General features: G+C 36.5%; 2 protein-coding genes across 3 annotated transcripts in view; one reads left to right on the forward strand and one right to left on the reverse strand.

Moving 5' to 3' along the window:
* The window catches only part of LOC149083880 (uncharacterized), a 94,971-nt gene extending 76,577 nt beyond the window's left edge, over positions 1–18,394 (forward strand). For both annotated transcript variants that reach the window (XM_089234253.1, XM_089234254.1), the window contains exons 30-37: positions 1,356–1,490; positions 1,947–2,146; positions 4,845–5,005; positions 5,191–5,361; positions 6,203–6,260; positions 8,137–9,578; positions 14,850–15,298; positions 17,882–18,394. In XM_089234253.1, coding sequence (XP_089090379.1) covers positions 1,356–1,490; positions 1,947–2,146; positions 4,845–5,005; positions 5,191–5,361; positions 6,203–6,260; positions 8,137–9,578; positions 14,850–15,298; positions 17,882–18,263 — 2,998 coding nt within the window. In that variant the 3' untranslated portion in view covers positions 18,264–18,394. The remainder of the gene's footprint in view (positions 1–1,355; positions 1,491–1,946; positions 2,147–4,844; positions 5,006–5,190; positions 5,362–6,202; positions 6,261–8,136; positions 9,579–14,849; positions 15,299–17,881) is intronic.
* A 900-nt stretch (positions 18,395–19,294) lies between these two features.
* LOC149083882 (uncharacterized) overlaps positions 19,295–22,729 on the reverse strand; it is a 31,056-nt gene continuing 27,621 nt past the window's right edge. Inside the window, exon 2 of the mRNA XM_089234255.1 lies at positions 19,295–19,926. Within this exon, the coding sequence (XP_089090381.1) occupies positions 19,439–19,926 (488 nt within the window). The 3' untranslated portion in view covers positions 19,295–19,438. The remainder of the gene's footprint in view (positions 19,927–22,729) is intronic.

Below are 22,729 nucleotides of genomic sequence, written 5' to 3' on the forward strand. Positions count from 1 at the left end.
TATATGATCTCATATAGATTTTTGCTTAGAACATGCAAAAAAAAGATACTTATTTAATGTGCAGATTCTTTCCCTAAAGTAGAATATGCTGAAATATTTTTTTTTTTTTGCAACATACGTTGCAGAACAATCGGTGCTGCTGCCAAACAATCTTGGGAAGAATTTTAAGAAAAGAATAGAAAGCACTATTTTTGGGAATGTTTACCCCTAAACACTTCCAGTCAACCGAGGGCTTGTTGCAAAACAATGCAAAATATTCTGCTTTTGAGGGGTTCCTTAAACCACTCATTTTTAGAAGCCTACATTTCTCTACTGAATGCATTGATGCTTCAAGTTATTAAACTACCCTTTAACTCTAGATTAAAGCCCCCCCCCTTCCCCTCACATGTGGTTTGATGTATAAATACTATGACAGGCGAATTCCCCTAATGAAGGGGCTGAATATAAAAAATATAAAAAAAAGTGTTTATACTAAATATCAATATATGCACATATATTTATGTAATAAACCTCTCTTAAATTCCATAAAACAAACGGACCATGTAAAGAATACACATGGCCATTAAGAAGTGTGTTGTCACCTAAGAATGGATAGCTACTGTACTGGGTGTCCTTGAACTCATGGGCCAAATTCTAAGGGAATATACATATGTATAAAGAAACATTTTTTGTATAGCAATATGGTGTCGGAAATTAAAAAGTGTTGGTGGAAAAACATGAAATGCTAAGGAAATGAAAAAAACAAAAACAACTTTATTTACATCATTGTATGAAAGTCTATCTAAGAATGGTTTGGTATGACTAAATGCTGCCAGGCCTGTATCAATGTTGGTGGTGGCACATTTGAGCATTTACTGTAATTATTAATGTAAATAAAAAGCTTTTTCATTTCCTCAGCATTTCATGTTTTTCCGCCTGCACTTTTTATTTCCAACCCCACATTGCTATACAAAAAATGCTTCTTCATGTGTATTTTAACGTCCCCTAAAGTATGGCCCATTAGTTCAGGGACACCCTGTATATTATGATTTATGACATTGATTTTTTAACATTTTATCCTAAATTCAGCCATCACACTGAGGGATCAGATAAAAAATGGCTTCATGAGCATTGTGACTTAATAATGATTAAGCCTGATCAGCTAGTCATACTGACAGGATCTTTGAAAAACTGACTGAAATAAGTGGAGGGTGACATTAAATGAAATAGAAATTTTGCCTAGGTCTATATACATATACATTCTCACAATTTTTATCCAAAAAAGCTGTTTTTGGTGCTATTTTATTTTTTATATATTTTTGCTGCTCTCTATTGTACTCTAAAATTGTAAAATGCTTTACATGTTGCATATTCAGTCCGATTTCTGAAAGCACCCGCTTATCTGAATCAAAAACTTTTACAAATGAAAAGAGTAGCATCAGAAGTGAGAGTTTCAACAGTATTGACGAACTGAAAGACTTTGGTAACAGCAGGAAGTCATCAATTCCTAGGTATGATTTTTTTCCATGTTATCTATACCAATTTCTTCTGTTTAGTACTAAATTTATTAGTCCACCCCCAATGGTCATGTATCTTATCTCACTCACTCTCAAGTGAAAAAAAAAGTATTTTTTATCTTTTTAAAAATAGGAGTAGTAGTTTTGATATATATTGATGTACAAGGACATTGGTTTACATTTGGGGCCTAATTTTTCAAAATGAAAGTCGTCATTTCAATCATAATAACAATTGTATTTATAAATCTGTTAGCAGTTAGAGTGCCTGCATATCACAATATAACAAGTATCACTTGATGTCAGTCATGTGCATTTTGAAGATTTCGAACATTATCTATAGACCCTTTGTTTGAATAACTATTTTGTCTGTTGCAATTTGTAACCGTCTATCATATTTTTTGGTTTATAACTATCTAGCTAAATATTTACGAACTCTTGTCTTTCTTCCAGCGTAAAGGAGAAATCTCCGTCAACTGTAGGAGCATACTCTGAATCATTTGAATCCTTGAATGACTCTCCAAATAGTGCTTCTATGTCACCTAAAGCTCTATCGCTGGAAGGCACAAGAAAAAAAATCAAGATGATCTCTAGAAGTTCCAAAAGCCGGGACTCTAGTGGATCTGATGATTCTTTCACAGTTTCTCATTCTGGTATATAATAATATACATGCATTAATTTCTTTTCTATTTCAATTTTATTCCAATTTAAAATATTTATAAAAAATACTAGTCATAATCTATACTAGTGAAAAGGCCAGGGCCTGTACAGTCAAAAAATATAAAGTAAATATATACAGTCATAAACATAATTTCTGTAAACAAAAACATAATCGAAAGGGGTGAATGGATGCTAACTAAAAAAAATATACATTCTACATCAATAAATAAAAATAATTAAGTGTACATATATACACATAAATAAATATACATATATAATTACGTACAGTTATAAATACATTCATTGCATTCTAATAAATGTATGCACATTCATATAAATTATAACGTGATGCTAAATTACATAAACTTATGGCAAATGCAGGCACAAAAATATTAAAAAAATTTCCTATTGGATACGAAAATGTCAATGTCGTCTATTGATGAGATTAGTTTGAAAAAATGGCTTTGTTGAATTTTGTTAAGGTAGGTATATTTTGTATCTATAAAGGTAATGCAGTGTAAAGTTTAAGAGCTAAGTAGTTAAAATGTTTCCAGAAAATTTCTTTTCTCGATAATGTAGTATAATAAGGATTTCTGTTGGTCTTTCACAATGGTATACTATTATTTATAGCGCATATTGATTTATCAAGGTAAACTGTGAGAAGAATTTGGTACATACTATTATATTAAAAGGTGAGTTTAAGGTTCTGTATAGTGGAGTATGAGGAAGATTAACATTATTCATGGTAGTTAAACATGTATTTTGAATGGACACTATAGATTGTATTGGCTGTTTGTTTTATGCTGCAGGATTGCTTGTGGTCAACCAATTTTTATGTTAAATTACTTAACAAGATCAGGATCAAACTTGCCTAAAGTGTGAATAATGCTTTTACATGAGTATCAAAGTTGTTATTATTGATGATATGGATTATATTCAAACCATATACAGTTAAATCTTGATATAATGACAATTCTGTTGACCAAGAAAAATTATTGTTGTATTGAGAGAGGCAACATTATCATTACGTGTCACCAAATTTATACTGGTTTTTTTTACATTTCTTCTAAATAAGCATTGTTATTACTTCCAGAAAATGCACTTAAAAGTTTTTTTTCACTGAAAATGTTGTATTTAATTAGTTGTTTAATGAAATTTAGTTGGGTGTAATCTCTCCTGTAAAAAAGTTTACCGTACAGCATTTTTGTGTCTTTCCCAAGTTCTTAAATATTTTCAGGGAACAGTTAGTATATGAAATACTGATGTTATCAAACGCTGATCAGTATCATTGGTAATCCTATAAAAACTTTATTCTGGAGAGAAAGAGTATATGTATACTAGAACAGGGTGGCCAACTCCTCATGTTCAAAAACCAACATTATTGTCAGCTGTGGCATCACAGGTCGCACCAGGGATGGCACTCTGGTGTATGGAATGGGGGGGAGAGAGAGAGAGAGTGTGTGTGTGTGTGTGATTGATTGAAAGTGGCAAAAAACCAGTTGTGTGGAATATATTGACTATCTGGAATGGGTAAACCCACGATGGTACCAAGATAAAATAAACTAGCTTCGAATGGACCTGGCAAAATACTTCTAGATCTGTGAAAATATGTGCACAATCTCCCTTACCTGATGCTCCTGTATGTCCATGAGAATACACGGAACCAGATTTGCACGATACATGTATTCTTATAACTTGAGTTACCTTCTTGGAACAGAATATCAGTATTTTAGTTTGAGGAAGTGTTTGTCTGCATCAATGTGAAATGGCATCAACCTGCTATGTTGAAATTTTGAAATGACGGCTTTTTTGTTTTTGACACAAAAAATCATCGTGTTTGGGTGTGGAACGCTCTTGTTCAATATGAACCAGGCTGGTCCATGCAACATGTTTTTGTGCTTTGGGATTATTAGGGCCTTCGTAGCCTAGTTGGTTGTAATTCTGAGGTGTCATTGTGAGTTGGCATCCATTTCGAAACAGTTTTGTCACTCTGAGCAAAACACCAAATATACATTCAGCTACAAATGCAGAGTCAACTTCACCAATGAGGTGACGGAGAGAAATGTGGTTATAATGTCATAGCAAACTTTAAGAGCAGTATGTGTGTATGAAAAGGCAATGTGCTGAGAACATGGAAAATTACTATTGTCACTAGAAATAATGAAATTAAATAGTATGTTAATCAGATCTGCTGATGGAAATGGCGGCTTTAATGATAAGAAACTAAATTGAATACACAGTCATTTTACTTAGTCGCAGGCCACACAACATCACCTCATGGACTGCATGCAGCCCGCGAGCTAGCTGTTAGCCCATGCTGAAATATTTCAAGGTCAATATTCGTGCAGAAATTTAATGGTGATCCTCACACTAGCCACTGTAATGAATAATGCAATCAAAAGAGCTGGATGTTGCAAGGTGGTAAACTGTGCTCATTCAAACAATGGTATTTTCCATGCATAACCTTTTCAAATCTTCATATATTAGATATTCTTTGTATGTAATGTCACTTAATTTAGTTCATGACTAAAAACGTTATTTAAACCTCAATGTTACTGTAAGGTTTTCTTTCACTCTTGGTGTAGTGTTAGTGAGTTTGGTAGTTTCTGCACCAGGTCTTGAAATATCCCTCATTTGAATTTTCTATTTTTTTCAAAGCAATATGAATGAAAACTCTTGTTTTTCTCTCAGAAACTGCATCTGATCAAAGTGATATAGAGGGTAGAATATATGCTCTAACTGAAGAACTGAAACGACGCAAGGCAGAAGCTGAGAAACTGAGGAAGGAGCAAAAGAAACGTCATTGGGAGCAGTTAAAAGAACGAGAGATGTCTTTGAAAAAGCAGTTGGAGGTAATAAATTGTTCAATTTTCATATTGGTATCTTTGTAAATAAGCATTGGTTTCTGTCTTGGTATCAAACCTAAGCTAATTTAGTTTGTTTTTACTGAAATTACCTATATTTCAGATAATCTTTTTATGTTTTTTAATGCAAATAAATTGGATGAACTCTGAATCAGAGTATTTTATGATTGTAGGCATATGACAAATACATAAAGGAGACATCTATGGAATTAGAACAGCAACTTGAAGCTGCATCTGAGCCTACAGGAAAGGCCATTTCGCCAGTTAAACCTCAAATTAAGCATCCACATGTGGCCAAGTCTAGACATTTACAGAAGCAATCAACCACATTTCAAGAATCAGAAGTAATTTCTTTACGAAATGATTTTTCTTTGTTTTGAACTTTACCCTTAAACTGTGCAAATTGTCAAGAATGTCTTTCTGTATATGCACCAAAAAAAAAAAGAAAATCCCCCCCCCCCCCCAACAATTTCACTCATAATCCATAGTTTTTCCCACATTTGACAATTTTGTTTTTGGTGAGAATTGATGATGATGTCATTGAATACATAGATATAGATCAGGCATCTTCAACCCATTGTTCGTGAGCACCACAGGGCTCCCTGAAGCACCCAGAGTGCTTGATGCTCCTGTCTGATTTGGTGCTCAAAAACTTGATAAACATTCTAATTAAATACCTTGTACAATTTGTGTTCTACAATTGAAATCATCCTGATTTCATGCATTCGCATGTTAAACTTGCCTAAACTGCTGCTCTTTTTTTATGATAATGGATACAGGCTAGCTCCAGACTAGGAAAAAGATTGAAGACTTCTGATATAGATCATGGTCATCAGATTTTGAAACTTTGTTGCCTCATCTTTTCAACAATATATTAGTAGAAAGATTTACCTTGATTCACACCTTTAGTTTTGGAACAAATTACATGCTTAAGTCAAAGTGGGACTATATTAAGATACTAATGCTGCTGTCATATTTTTCCTTAATCCAGAGAAATGTTTTGAATTTTTTTTTTTATAATTATTTGGTATCTATATAGTTATTTTTATGTTTGGTTTCACAGGCCATATTTGGGGTGCAGTTCACAGCATATAATATCATATCCATAATATGTAGTGATGTCTGCTTTCATTATTATTGAAAATATAATGGCTATTTTAACTGAAATATTTTTCATTTGTATAGAAATCTGATGACCGTAATGAAAGCAGTTCATCAGATGGGAAAGATATATCTTCAAAAGGTATAGTATGGAAAACAGTTTTTTGTTCTAAATGCTAATTCATTGAGTTAATATTGTTTGATTTTTCTGCTAATTGAAACCTTACATAACCCAATAGAGGTCATGGGTGTTGCCATTTCTGATTTGGTCAGCTCATTTCTTAGTCTCATACATTCAGAAGGAAAACAAGCTCCTAGAATGTCCAGTTTGAGTCCCACAGTATGCACCAAAAACATTTAACTCTAGGCTCCTTTTTGTAATGCATTTTTTCTTAATCTTGCATTTTGCACGAAATGGTTTGAGAGTTCTCTGAGAGAAATATATAGACAGTAAAACCTTGATAAGTCGTCATTCATTTTTTTGTGAAATTGTGGCAGCTCAAGCAAAGTGTCGTCAATTTTGTGTGTGGTACTGTAAAAATTGTATAAGTTTAAAATCTAACATTTATTCAAATAGGAATGAAATTAAAATAGTAACAAATTTATAAATTACAATAGGAAAAAAATTAACTTTTTTTTTTTTTGGTTTTATGGTATTTCGCTTATTATGGTTCAATACGCAGGTACACTTATAATTTATACCATTTTTTTTTTTCAATTTAGATAGATCAGAGCAACTGTTAGAATAGTCAATTTTTTCTCCAGCACATTAATTTTACAACACATTTACTTTTAGTGCTTTAAATTTAATTTCTTCAGCAGTAGTTCATGGTACATAAGGTAATACCAATTTCTGGGACTGATATTGGCTTGAAGGGGCAATGGGCAGGTCAGAGCAGATATTAGGAAGCCACCTCCATTTGGGAGAAAAATGTCTGTTTTGTCAACAAATATAATTTGCTCAAATTTGAAGCCCCCAAAAATGTTGAGGCTCTTTTAAAATACCTTCCTTGCCTATGCAGAAATCAGGTTCAACTTGAACAGTACCTTCAAATGCTTCAAGAACTTTTGGGTTTTCAGTCAACAGATGAACTTCTTCAGTCACTCGAGCTTTTCCTTTTTAATACATAAGGCTTTTATGGTCACTTTTGGAGGACATATAACAATGTGTTTAATCAACCTTTTTCTTTAAGGGAGCCATATAAATCATCTGTTCCTCTTTTTCAAACTTTTCAATAGTGATGAGTTAAAGAGAATTAGCAATGAGGGAACAAGGGTTTAATAACATTGTTATCTATGAAAGGCAGATGGGATGGAAGAAAATAAGACGACTTACTAGAGGATGACTTTCCAAGGTTTTAGTGTATTTTGAAAGAAGTGGACATAAATTTAGGGGGGCCCAAAGGATAGTAATTCTGATGATTGGCTTAAAAATTCAGCACGCAATGTGCTGCATTATGTTAGTGTGCACATTTGTATGGACTAAAATCTTTGTTAGGCCGGGATTACACTATAAAAGTTTGATGAAATCCCTTTTATAAAACTTGAAAAATCCAACCAATAAGATTATCGGTTAAATTTTAGAAAATGCAACCAATGATCTTCTTGGTTAAATTTTTAAAGTTTTATAAAAGGGATTTTATCAATCTTTTATAGTGTAATACCAGCCTTAGGCCAGGATTACACTATAAAAGTTATTGATTTTTTTTTCAAGTTTTATAAAATATGCCTATTAGTTAAATTTGCTTGAATGTAACCAATACATATATTAGTTGAATTTTTCAAGTTTTATAAAAGAAATTTTATAGTGTAATCCTGGCCAAAAAAAAAGCTTCCTTATCCAAAAAATTTGTAAGCTGGAGTATTTATTGATCTGCTGCGACAGATAAAACATGTGGTTGTATCTAGGTAATAACCTATTTCTGTAAATTCAAGTTATCAAGTTTTATAATTTGTTTTCATATCATGGGAATCTAATCAATATTTATGTGATCATAATTGTCATCCTATTGTTTCAGAGAGGGTGCATCACACATCTAACTTAGTGAAGAAATTGCGAGGAATCAGCACAAAAGAAGTTAAAGAAGTTGCCTCAGAAGATATTGCGAAAGAAAGTTCAAGTAGCACTTCTTCACAGGTATCTGGTGCTACTCATCCTTTTACAGAGAGATTGGGACGTCAAAGTTCCATCAGCTCACTACCTGAAGATATAGATACTTTTTCAAAATCTTCTCATGTTTCATCTATAGAAGTTCAAGTGAGCAAGAGCCCGTCGGTAAGCTCTGTTGTCAAAAGCAGCCATTCGCTTTACAGCACTGACTTTGCGTCAAGCAGTAGGTCAGATGTAGCAGTGAAGGAGAAGAGTAAGAAGAATAATGAAGAAGAGAAGGAATCAAATGCAGAGGATTCAATTAGCAGAAAAAGTTCAGTCGAAGTGGAGATTCCTAATGTGTATTCTAGTGAATCCCCTGAAAATGAATTCACTGAAAAATCTGAATCAAACAGTCAAAAGCATTCAGGATCTGAAAGCGAAGATAATAGTCATGTTTCTCAAGAACATTCTCATGATTCTTCAAAGAAAACACAGTCTATAAGTTGGTCTGCAAAAAATATAGAATCGGCTGATATGTCACATAATGTTACTCCTAGTAAAGTTCCTGATGACAATACCGATTACAGCAGTATTGGAAGTAGCGATAACAGCAGAACAAATAAAAGTGTACGTCGATCTGCAACTGGGGAAAGTTTTGATTCTGCATCAAGTATAGAAGAAGAGCTCAAAAGTGTTGAAAGTAATTGTGACGGTTCGAATGGTTGTTCACGAGCCCCATCGGAAGATGAAGAAACTTTCCACAGCATTAATAACAATGCATCTGTGATTTCAGTGGAAAACATTTTGGCGCAGCAATTGAGTATAAAAGATTCTGTCGTATTTAATGATGTTACTGTATCTGCAGATAATATAAAAGAAATATTTCCGGAAATCGATACTGAGGATGTTACTGGTGTATCGTCTTCTCAGCTGCTAGATACTACATTCACCATTGCCAGCGGAATTCACACGACAGATGCATATGATCATGTTGATTCCAATCTAGAAACATTTGATAAGAATGAGCAGCAAAAAATAGTTTCAGCTGGTTCAACTAGAAAACTTCATCAAGAAACTGCTATAGCGATTTCAGATAGTATCGTAGATTCTCTTCTTCGAGATTCAATAAACACTATTGTGTCGATCATCACAAAATCAACTGGAAGTTACTTCATCAAAGGTGTACAAGTACAGACTGGTACTCCTAACCGTATCGACTCTAGTGCAGTTGAGGGTAGGCTAGGAGGGGAAATACAGAAAGTTGTACCTTTATCGAAGCATGATTCTGTTGATGTTGGAGATAGAGAAGAGTGGTGTGGTAACCAAGTGAAAATAGTCACTCATACGGTAGATTACACATATACAGAAGTAAGCTGTCAAGATTTTTCATTGTACAAGAGTCGTTTGATAAGTAAAATATGCTGGGTGAATGTGACCTGTTTTGCCAAATGAAACGGGGTGACAGATGAGCCCAAGTGGAACATGAAACACCTTACCAACCTTGTCCTATCTCAGGCAGTTAAGTAATTGATTATAGAAAAAAAAGTCAACTCTGAAAATACACAAATTTGGGAACTTTCTGAAACATGTACATGCAAACTAAGCACATATTTGGAAAGAGCAGAAAAAATCCTATAAAATGATGGTAATTTCATTGGAATATCTCGATTTAATGGCGAGTTACAAGCATTGAAAGTTTGGGGAAGTTCAAAATCAAATTTTCTCCAAAATTTTTAATTGCCAATTCTGCAAATATCCTTCTAGCTATAACTGGTCAAACTTACCAAAAAAACATGTCCATTGCACCAGATTTTGAAAGAGTCTACAATAAACCATATTGGTGAACTAGTTCAAGAGAAATTTAGTCTTTTGTTTGAAATACATCACTTAAATCTGCTTTTGTTGAAGTAATTTTAGTAGGTTTTGAAGACAATTTGATTCCTCATTTTACTAGCACTTTTAGCTGGCTTAAAATTCAGATATCCTGTAGATAGAGGTAGCGCGACCTTACAGGATTTTTTTTTTTTGCAAAATTGTAATGCCTCCAAAATCTATAACTGCCAATTCTGGCAGTTCTTGACGAACACAGATTTCATTGATGTATTGCAAACAAAACACTAAATTTCTCCTGAACTAGATCAACTACATGGTTTATTGTAAAATCTTTTGAAAATTGGAAGATTTTTGTATGTAAATTTGACTGATTGTTGCTAGAAGGATGTTTGCGGAATTGGCAATTAAAAACTTTTTTCACAATTTGATTTTGAACTTTGCCAATCTTTTAGTACTTTTAGCTCACCATTATGCCAAGATATTTTAATGAAATTGGTGTCACCTTATAGGATTCTTTTCTGTTCTTTCCAAATATGTGCTTAGTTTGTGTTTAGGTCTCACAGAAACTTCACAAATTCCGATTTTTCCACACTTGAAGCATTTTTTTCTCATAATTGATTATCCACCATAACTCAAAAACGATATAAGATAGGACAGGGTTCGTAGAGTGTGTTTCATGTTCCACTTGGGTTTGCCTATCACCCTCCTTTAACTTTGGCCGAACATGTCACATTCATCCTGTATACATGATTTTAAAAAGCATCAAATATTTTGTATCTATTGTATTTTGAATTAATAATTTAGTAATAATAATTTTTTTGAAATGGTGGTATTAAAAAAAATAATAGGGAAAAAAAAGACAATGGAGGTTGTCACTTAAATATGCATGGAATGATGCTAAATATGTGAACATGAAATGAAAGGATTCACTTATGAGCTGAAACTAACTAGTAGCTTTTGAAAGTATTTAATCAACAATATCCAAGTTCACAAATGTAACGCGAGTCACCCCTGAAAAGTCTCATTTATATTATTAAATCTCATTAAAAACTTAATTTTTTTGCATCTTAGTAACATCAGCGTTTTGCTTGACCAGTTAATTTCAGGGATTGATCATTTTGCCAGAAAATATACCTTTTTGGACAGTAGCAAAAATGGTTTTGTGGGGGGAAAAAAAGTTTGCCTCAATTTATATGTAATTGAGATTTGAAATCATTACAACAATCAAGTTTATAATGTATTGTGAAGCAATGTGGTGAAAAATGCATTTATTAGTAAAGATAGTCAATGCTTGTTATAATGACTCCACATTATAGCGATCATTCCTTTACAATGACCTGTAGGGAAAGTCCCTTATGTTTTCATATAAGAACTGTGTTATATTTTTCCATTCCATACAACACCCCACCCATCGGCAACGATGATTGCGGTCGTTATAACTAGGGTTACCAGGAATCCTCTTTTTTGATGTCATTTCAAACTTCCTCATGCATTTTACAAATTTTGCTACAAATTTGTCCTCTTTTTCAGGTTTCTTGAATCTTTTTTTTTTTTCCTGTAGGATTTTCTTTTTCATGCTGAACATATATCTTATCACTGACATGAGTGTTTGTGCTTGTTTTTAGCACATGTTTACACACTTTGTGCAATCACCGTTGAAACTCCCAGGATAAAAGAACCCAAGTTGCCTCTAAGCAGGGTAGATGCTATTCTTTCTGGGGTTCAGCTTGCTTTAGGATTATATGAAAAAGACGGTCTGAAAAACAGCTCTGGAAGAAGAAGACTGTAACATTGCTTACCAACAGCTGATGCTGAAAACTGAAGTGTGTTGGGCAATTTTTTATTTCATTCAGGAATAGAAAAAATAGGATGCAACCAATGCTCAATGCTCTTCTGGCTAAACAAAGCAGCACTCCCAAGAGAAAAAGGGGAAAAAATCGTTCTCTGAGGGGTAGAGAAAGAAAATCTCTTGCCTTGCTCAAGGAAAAAGAAGTAAAACTTACCAGAAAATAGGAAAAATTCATTTTATGTGAAGGGAAATGAATCATTATTTGCTCTTTCTTTTCTGTTTTTTGCTCCAACTCATAATGCCTAGCACTGTCAAAATGTTGAGCTATGCTTCGATTCCAAGAACTATTGCTTAGCTATTTGATTGTCATCATCCTAGTGAGGTCAGTATAGTGGCGCCATCTGTTGGGAAAAATTATGGCACCAAGGGTGTGCGTGCTGGTGTCTTCCATTTTCAGTTTTCTAATCTGGTAACTCTAGTTATAACAATATACACACTTTTCTATCAATTTTTTTTAATGTGTGTGATACCAGACATAAATAAATGTGGGAAGTATCGATTTGCTTTGTGCTTGGCAAAAGGCTATTTTTGTCACGTTTTTTCCTAGCTATGGTAAAAACTTCCCAACCCTAAAAATTATTGATTATGGAGGCAAAATATAAGTTCAAAAATATGTCATTAGCATAATAAATATAAAAATAAATGCATAACAATGCCTGGCATGCATAGATAGATGGGGGAAAGAATCTATTTTTGTCGGGACAGTTTCTACCATGGTTTTCCCCATTTATGGCAAAAACTTGCCTACAATGATACTCTGTGGATCAAGAGATACGTATTGTTGTAGAGAGATTTATTGTTTTATAGAGTATCATTGTAGTGAGATTTCACTGTACAATAGAGCATCAATTATCTAAAACAATTGGGGACTGGGAGTGTTTAGATAACTGATTTTTTGGATAACCAATCATTCACAAAAAAAAAAATAGGAGTATTGGGATTTTTAGTCATATGAGTGCCAAGTGGCGCCATGGTAAGATGCTCATCTTCCACTAAGAAGGTTACTATCAAGGTCCCTGGGTTCGAATCTGGGCATAGAACGTTAGAAGCAAGTTCTTTACCTACCGAACCTGGGGTGATCACCGATGGATGGAGTTTCCACCCACTCCTCTGGTTGGAAATTGCCATATGGCGATATATGACCGGAGTTGGTGTGTGGTAAAGTAGTGTCATAGGAACAACATGAAACAAAGAAACTGTGATATCAAACACAAAACTGTATACATTTTGTATCGCACATCTTAACACAGAGAACCTACTAGTCTAGTTTGACAAGTTCAAAATTGCCATTAAAGTAGGCCTACAGTTTTTTAGGAAAAGAAGTCCAAAATTTTCTATTGCTTCAGAGCTGAGACTTGTATGTTTGCTATTTCATCTCGCAAACATTTTAAAGACAGCAATTGAACAGCATCGCATTCTTGTTCTAACCATCTAACCACTTCATAGCCATCTCAAAGCAGTGAATTTGCATACTAGAACGTTTCCAGTTAACTGATGTTTCAACTGATCTGTATTTGTATAATCGATGTTCTACTGCACTCTGCACTTGATTGTCTATTTTAGAAAGAATTTGTTTACTTTGGACAGAATTTGCTACTTTCATTGTAAACACAATTGCTTGAATGATAGGGTATTAGATGTTTTAAACACTTTTGTAAAACATAATTCATGTTAATACCATTCTTAGACGAGAGTTTGTGTGTTTCAAACAATTTTTTTTGTATTAAATTTTTTCTGAAATGATACTAGATATAAATAAATGTGAGAAATGTAAATTTTTGATGCTTGGCAAAAACCCACTATTGCCAGGACATTTTTTACCTCAGTTTTTTTTAGAGATGGCAAAACTCACCAACTCAAAAATTAATTCTTATACTAAAGTTTTTGTTCAAAAGTATCTTATTTGCAATGTATCTTATTGAATGCAAATTCAGAAAAATAATCAAATGCACTAAAATGTTTCATATGCATAAATGGGAAGGGGGGGGGATGAATTTTTGCCATGTGGCAAAAACCTATTTTTGCATGGACGGTGTTTATCACGGTTTTTACCACCTATGGCAAAACTCCCCAACCCTGGTAAATTTATATAGATTCTTTATAAGAGAACAAAAATATTCAGGTTTATGTAACTTGAAAAAAATGACTCCATTATCCGTAATGTTGGTGACGGTCGGAAATATGACTTTGACAATGGCATAGGTGCAGGGGCATAGCCAGAAATTTCATTAGGGGGGGGGGGAACCACTATCATTTTGGGGGGCGACCAAAGTGATAGAACAATTGATTTGGCCATCTTTTTCCATTTTTTCGGTCATTTTCTCGCATTTTGGGGGGGGGCGCCCAGACCCCCCCACCACCACCACCATGCTACCATCCTTGCATAGGTGTATCTGTGTCTGAGCATTGACTTGTTCAGATAGGCCTTTTTTTATGCTTCAATCTTGGCTGTTCCATCTGCAACTGTTTCCCAGAAGTACGGCATAATGCTCTCCAATTATTGTCTGACCCTGCTGGAAGTAATTATAGCACACAGTTGCTATATGCGCTCACAAAATTAGAGTATCATATCTTGGTAGGCCTCATACACACTGCTAAGTCATTTTTTTTATCAATTGAAATTGACTAACGATTCTAATGACTGTACGGGTCAAATTTAATTTTTTAACGAGTTGGATTGGCCTCAAAGTTTCTCATTATGAAGAAGAGATGACATTTTTTCAGCCTGAAATATACTGAGAAATCGAATTTTCTGGATGTTATTGTTCAATTAGCGCACACGTGCCTGGTATTCAAGGGGAACCGGGTTCGATTCCCAGACGAGGCAAATCACTTTTCTTTCCAAATATCAGTTTCGGCATAACATCCAGAAAATTCAATTTCGTCATTATGAATTTGAACCTCCAGGATGAATTTAAACGATATAAAGTTATGAATATTTTTTCTTTCTTTTGCAGACTGTACAAGCAACAAATATTGATCATCAGACTGCCGGTTCTCAAAGCTTGGATAACAGACTCTCAGGTGAAGTTTCTCAAATATCTGCTACCTTCACCCAGATAGATAATGTTGATACTCAGAATCTTGTTCGTCAGTACCCATACTATTACCGGCAGATCCCAAACAAACCTCCACCTCCATACACTCCTCCTTCCGCATCTGTTTCAGTGCCAAAGTCTGAGCCGGCTGATATTGTGAAGACTATCCATGGTAAATTGGATGAAGTAGTTGATAAATGCATAGAAACCATCCTTGAAGGTAAAAAGCAAGATCTGGAAATATGTGACATAGAACCTCCTAGTGAATACATTGCACCTGATGATGCCGATTTCTACACAAAGAGTGAAAAATCGTACTTGTATTTCATTTTCGAGCTCGTCAAGGAGACAGTGTTGAAGATTTATGCGTAAGTAAAGCTCTATTTTAAACTCCAGTAACAATTATTTTACTATTTTTGTGAGCAGTTTTATTTTTATGCTGATTTAATCTGAATATTGGTGCAATATAATATACCAGTCAAACTTCGATACCCTAAGAGTGACTAACCCCTAGATGTGGAATTTTCGAAGAATTTCTTTAAATCAAACTAATATAACTTGAATATTCGATAACTCAAAGGGATATAGAAATCGATGGAATCACTAAATATTAGGTAAAACTGTAGTGTGCCGCTACAGTGGTAAATTTTTTTTCTTGCTCATGCCACTGTGAAGAGTATAAATCTTACCTGTGCTTCTCTCCAACATGAAAATTTCTACGTGTATCACTCATTTTCTATCATTGCTCTCATTTAGTGCCACCAGTTTTTCTGTTTATGCAAATGTCCCGTATTTTGAAATCTCCCAGTGGCCTCAAATTTTAATTTATCCTTTTTTAGGCACATATGGGACAAGATATTGTTTTAGAGATCAAAATAAGCAAAACTGGATTTATTAATTCAACTTCTTATTCTGTTTATTCACAGATATTAGCATAAGATCTTTAGAGCAAGACAATGTACGTGCAGTGTGATATAAGTTGTATTATTTATTGTATGGCAGGGACTGGACAAATATCAAGAAAATCTATGCGGCAAAAAAAATTTTAACCGAAGAAAAAAGTTCAAAAATAAATTATTTTTTCAACTTTTTCAGGGTCACTGAAAAAGTTGAAATATGTCGGCAGATATGCTGCAAATTCCAAGAGTTTTATGCTATTCTCAGCCTGCAATTTAGTAACTACATAAAGAAAATTTTAAGTGCCAATATCAATTTTTCAGTTGCCATGGTGACCTAGTATCTGGGGTTCAGCCCTGGTATAGGGCAGGGGTTCTCAAACTTTTTCCACTTGCAGCGCCCTTTCCCTGATCAACGCTTATCCCGGCACTCCAGACAAATTTTGGACTTACTTTTTTTTACCTTGTAATTTTTTCCTCCATTTTAATTACTCAAAACACCACCACCATGGTTGTCACTGTTTAATAATATATTTTGTTAAGCCCCCTCCCTTTTTTTCCTTTCCTATAATTATTATATTGTGTATCATTTATAATTTACGTTAGTCGATTTGTCTATATATTAAATATCCAGTATGAGACTTTCCTGGCTCCTTGGGTATAACTCCTTCAATTGTATATGTACTTTTTATGCTTGAATATAAAAAAAACTCTAGGGGCGCTGTGGCACTCGGTTTGAGAACCCCGGTATAAGAGGATTTCTGAATAGATCCTGGGGGGGGGGGGGCTGTTCATAACAGTGTTATAAAATATTGTGGGTGCTCAAGCATCCACTGTACCTTCAACTCTGATGCCACTGTTGAAATCCGTGTCTGGTGAAAAGCCCTGAATCAAACAGACTGCCTGCTCCAAAAGTATTGAAAACTTTTGCAAAGTCAGCCACACAGCCAGTGTCAGTTTGACCATTTGGCAGGATGACATTTTAAATAAATCTGCTCTATTTTTGGGACAGATGACAATTTTTTGTTGCCTTGATGATGATTCGGGAGTAGTAATGACAGGTAGTTCAACCTACTGTTCTGCGATGATCTGCTGCAACCTTGCACTTATTCGCAAGTGCTAGCATGATGTTATATTTTTCCAAAGGGAAAAGTCCCCATATATACAGTCGAATCCCGTTTTACTGAATACCGATATAGCGAAAATCTCTTTTTTGACGAACACTTTTCTAATCCGTCAGATAAGTTTACATCGCAACAATGCAAAAACCTGGAATTCCTTATAACGAAACTTCGTTTTAACTAAGTGATTCCTCCGGTCTCTTGGAGTTTGTTAAAATGAGATTCAACTGCAATTACAAATAAAACCTTTTATACTTTTTTTGTGTATGGTTTTTTTATGAAATTCAAATCATCACCAAAGTCTCAGTAATTCTCAGAAATTGGCAACTACATTCTCAGCTGATATTCACCTGCTATGTCAAAGGGACTTCTTGCTTCTCTGTCCCCACTTTAGTTAATATCAGTGATGTTGTTTGTAGGGGAGTCTGAAGTGTTTTGAGCCTGTGGGTGCTCATCTTGATTTTGATGTGAGAAACATTGATTTCTGAATAAATTTTGGGAGTGCTCATACCAAACATGGGGGTGCCACAAACTACCGTGAGTGCTTAAATACCCCCAGCTCTGATGCCACGAGTCTCTGATGCCATATATCTTTGGTAGCCATCAGAATTTTTATATACTGCAGGGCTAGGCAAATTTAAAAAAAATCTAGGCACTGAAAAAAAAATTTTACTCAAAGGAAAAGATCTAAAATAATGCTTCTTTTTTGACTTTTTCAGGGCATAGTGACCCTCTCTCATGTTGACAAATATACGGCTATAACCTAGGATTTGTCCAGCCCTGACATACTGTCTTATATTTGCACCACACTTGTCTGCGATTCTTCCCATATTTAATTAGCTACACTCAGTTGTCAAAAATTGTATAGTTTCAAGGTAACGTTACTAGACTATGCATCTCCTGAAATTTAGTTCATTGTGTTTTTTTTTTCCAGGGAATACGAAGAGCCTTTTCAACCATGGCTGAGGCACCAAAAGTTGGCACGTAGGCCAGTTCTGCCGAAAGACAAGCTTGTTATGTTACCTGCAGCACTAAAGGCGATCAGAAAGTTTTTGAAACTGGATCAGGAGGAGAAGCCAAAACCTAGCATATGGGCTCAGATGAAACTTGGGAACAAGAAGCGGGACTTTGTGGACATGATCATTATTGAGGAGCTCAAAGAAGAAGAGCCTGAGTGGATCAATTATGACGAGGATGAGTTCCACGTTAAATTGCAACTCACGGAATCCATATTCAAGCTACTTCTTGATGACACTGCCAGAACGGTGCAAAGAATTATTTGTGGTGCCAGAACATCTTGTCCAGTTCCTGTATAGTTGAACGCTGTGTTTGTTTATTATATAATTATATTTACGGTTATAATTCTATAATATTTTGTGTTCATAATCTGATATATTTTGAATTCGACGCCATGCATTTATTTTTAATAAATCATTTCTAGTTTTTTAATATATATGTATTTTAATAGCAATTTTTGCTGTCGTTAATTTTTCCTCTTGCTTTCAGAATTGCTTTATTAATGCGGGGGACCCCACCAACCAAGGTTTTTCTCTACCAATATACCACATATGGGTCAATGAACACCAACAGTCACAACACTGAGGGAGTTGCAAATGCTCATCAACGTACATTTGGCCAGTGTAAGGCCAGCCTATAGTTAGAGCCACACTCGTGTCTAGCCTGGCCCAATACGTTCCAAGGTTGGTCATGGGCAAGTAGTGTTCCCGTCTACCCACTAATCTAAAGAGCTTCCTTGATTGGTCAAAGAATGCCAATGGTCAAAACGTGTTGGACACACTCATGTCATTTGCGAGTATTTGCTTTCATTGTCTGCCTCCCTCTGCTGCAATGAAGCACCAGCGGCATAGTTTATCTACACACTCTCCCAGCCTGACAAATATTTTGTCAGCGAAGATTTGCTTTCGAAACATATTACCTCAACGCGTGTTGTGACTGTTGGCATTCTTGTATGAATGGCCTGTGACCAGTTAGATTGGAAGTTTGGGAAGAGGGGCGGCTCTTTTGACTTAAGGTAGGTTCTGGTTGTTCTGTTTAACCAGCCTTCCAATACCTTCCAGCCTCCAGCATTTGACGATTATTGCCAATGGTGGAGCAGCCACACTACTATATATATATTCGCCAGAAACATTGGGCTGCTTGTACTTCATTACAACAGGGGAGGCAAACAGGCAAACATTGGAAGCAAATATTAACAAATGACTGTTGGACCAGGGTGGACATGAGTGTGGCCCTAGCTCAGCTGATCTACAATTATCGTTCTGGTGCATAAAATGACAGTGTTGCCACCAAAAAAAATTTATCTGAATAAACACAAGTGCTCGGCTCTCACTTCAAAGATTTATTGTTTTTGCTTCTTGCACATCTCCTATATACTAACTATTGTGGACTCTGTTGTCAAAAAAGACTACTTTGCCCGTAGCTAGCTGGTAATTTTTTTTCCCGCCCCAGTTGGACTGGGTTCAATCGGTGCTCAGATGTCATCAGGGTGAAAAAACCGTTCAGTGCTGATGTAAATGTCCTGCTTGGCATCAAGGAACATGTCGGCGAGACGCTCTCTGGAACAAGTCGGTGACGGTGGCGAGCCATATTCGATCGAATCGTCGGTCTCAGAGTCCATGGCGGTGTCTTCGTCGGGCTGGTTGACCTTTTTTTTCTTGGTCGCGCCTGAAGATTTTGCGGCCGTCGTCTTCTTGCCCGCAGCACTGTCAGTGCTCTTCTTTTTGGTCTTGGTCGCGGTGCTCTTCTTGGCCTTGGAAGAAGAGCCAGTGGTCTTTTTCTTACCTGACGCCGTGCGCTTCGCGACTTTCTTCTTGGCGGCTTCTTTGCTCCTTTTCGACGTTGCTTTTTTCGCCGTGGAGTTCTTTTTCTTCGTGGGCACCTTGACGGCTTTCTTTTTTGCGGGGCTGCTCTTCTTTTTTGAGGGCACCTTGGCTGTTTTCTTCTTTGCCTTGTTCAGATCTTCGAAAGAAAAAGATGCCGTGAACAACAATAATCAAATTTCAGTTTTTTACCTATGGGGCTTTATTAGCAGGGCCCTGATCCCAGAGAGATCAGGAAATTTCGCCTGCCCTGACCTTGAGTGTCTTGGTGAGTGGCTGGCTGTGTAAGTGGCCGTATGAATGACAAAGTGATGGGTTGAGCGACCCATGGTTGTGCGAAAACTGCTATAAGCTCCTTCGTCAACCATCTTGAATCAATCACTTCCGTTCAACCTACATAACCAGTGACTACTTCCGGAAAGAAGAGCCACCTCTTCTTAACCGGCATAAACTTAACGTCATGTGAACGTTTTGTAGCGAAAATTCCTGTTACGAGAACTTCCCGGGATGTTTTATTGTACATGTGAACGGGGCTTATGTGGCCGTGTGAGTGACCAAGTGAGTGTCTGTATGGTTGAATAAAGGACCATATGAATATGTATGGCCATACATTAGACATATATATGATCATATATAAGTGAGTAACTATGAGTTAGTGTGTGTGACCGTAAGATCTACTCCTATGGTCACTCGCATGATCACGGTAGGCGAAATGTGGGGGCAAAGTTTCCGTATACCGATTCCAGCACGGGGTTCTTAACGTTTTGTCTCTCATGGACTGTTTTCCGCCAATAAAATGGAGTCCATGGACCTGCGCCAATTAGATGGAAGCCATGGACAGAGGCGGATGTACAGTTTTTGCCTCCGTGCGCCACACGAATTTCGGTGCCCTTCTCCCATTCTTATTTTCTTGCCTTCACTATTCCTCGAATTTGCCGCCCTGTGCTAATAACCCTCTTGGCCTTCCTGTAGATACATTTCTGTCTCTAAGTCACCATTTTGGTCACTCACGCTTGCTTACTCTTTAGGTCCGATGCACACACATCCTTTAGGTCACTTTTTATCATGAACATACTTGTACACGCTTATGATCGCTCACTGACCTGGTCTTTCACTCTCCAGACCTTATTGTGGGTTCTGATTTAGAAACCCATTACCAATCGATATTATCATGCATGTTATTTACTCCAATGTTTCTCAACCTGGAGCCATATGAGCCCCCCCCCCCCTGCAGAATTGGAATAGCCTGAGGGGGGCCCATGGGTGAAAATCAAATTGATGGATATCTCCGGCAGCTATATAAGGGATCCCACAGAGCGCTTTTTAAAAAAAAATCAGATGTGAAGAAATGAAACTATTTTGAAACTAGGGGGGCTCTGCCGCCTTTGGCAGCCAACCCCCCTTCCCCCCACTTCTCTTCACAACATATCTTGTTTATTTCGTCCCACTTCATCAGCGTGTGCGTGCTATGGAAAGGGAGGTGTGAAAGCACCAGCTTACTGAAGAAGCGAATTTTACAATAACAAGCAACAAAAAAACAAATGAGATTCATCAAGTACCCCCAGACAATTTCCCCATGGGGGCCCCAGATTCAATTCGCTGAATTTTAGTGGGGCCCCACACTGGATATATCTACATCAAAAATCAATGAGATACGTCCAGGGGCACCGAATTAGAACCTGTCAACATTTCCGTGGAGCCCTGACCTGGAAGCTTGTCGGACACCCCCCTGTGAGGGGCCACGAAAAATTTTCATTTTTATCAATTTTACAACGAATAAAATCCAAGGCCACACATCCAGTAGCGGGGACACCAATTCGCATACTTTTAGTGTGGTCCCAGACTGGCTTTATCTCAGTCTTCCGCTGTTGCAAATTGTACAACAGAAAAGAATGAGATTCATCCAGGGCCCCCAAAATGAAACTTGTAAACATGGGGCCACCGACTTGGAAGTTTGTCGGTCATCCCCCGGTGCGAGTGCCATGAAAAATTTTCATTTTTATTCGTTTTACCAACGAATAAAATCCAGGCCTACCCACGCTGACCGAATTCACAAATTTTATGGGGCCCCCCAGACTGGATATATCTTTTGCTTCCGCTATCGCAAATTTTTCAACGTTAAAGCAGCAAGAAAACAATGAGATCCATCAAGGGCCCCTGGAAATGAAAACGTTTAACTTATGCGTGCAATCCCCCCCCCCGGGTACCCGACCCTGTGTGTTGGGAGCACTACTGTTGTATGGATATTATACATATACATACCTCTCTGCATGACCCCCCCCCCCACAAGGGCAGGGGTGACAGAGGCCACAACGATTCTTATCACTTTTTGATTTTTCACACTATAAATTAACCACAGAGGGGATCCCTGAAAAGCTGGTTTGGGAGCCTCTCGGTATATGCACATAACATGGTCCCGATGGGTCCCAATATATGCTAGAGTTAAATGAATACTTGACCCGAAATCGTAACCGACTTCCGTACCACAAAAACGTAACAGATTTCCGTCACTCAAAAACGTAACAAAATCGTCACTAATTTCGGTTGCTTAGAAACAGGCACTTTTCGAGTTTGTGATTTTATATTATAGAGTAGATATAAGTGGAAAAAGTTTACTTTCCACTTATTTTAGAGCGATTCTGAAAGAAGTCGCAACTTCTTTCAGAATCGTTCCTAGAACGAGTCACGCGTACGCAAGGCTATATTTTATAATCCGGGACATGCCCGAAAAGGCCATCTTCAGAGCATGGTGGGCCTCTGGGTCAAGTGATTTTTTCGGAGGTCTTACCTGACCAACTTTCGAGAATTTGAGTCAGTTCTTATTTTTGTGAGAGCCCCTCTTCTCTTGAGCGCCCCCAGGCCATGCCCGGGTGGGCCCATGGGTCAAATAACACTGGCTGATGATAGTTGTCTCTCCATGATAATTAGATGTGATGTTACGA

The sequence above is a fragment of the Pholcus phalangioides genome, unplaced genomic scaffold, assembly GCF_987345545.1.
Source record: "Pholcus phalangioides strain wild (caught in Gottingen) unplaced genomic scaffold, Ppha-v1.0 ptg000008l_1, whole genome shotgun sequence".
In the NCBI taxonomy this organism is placed as follows: Eukaryota; Metazoa; Arthropoda; class Arachnida; order Araneae; family Pholcidae; genus Pholcus; species Pholcus phalangioides.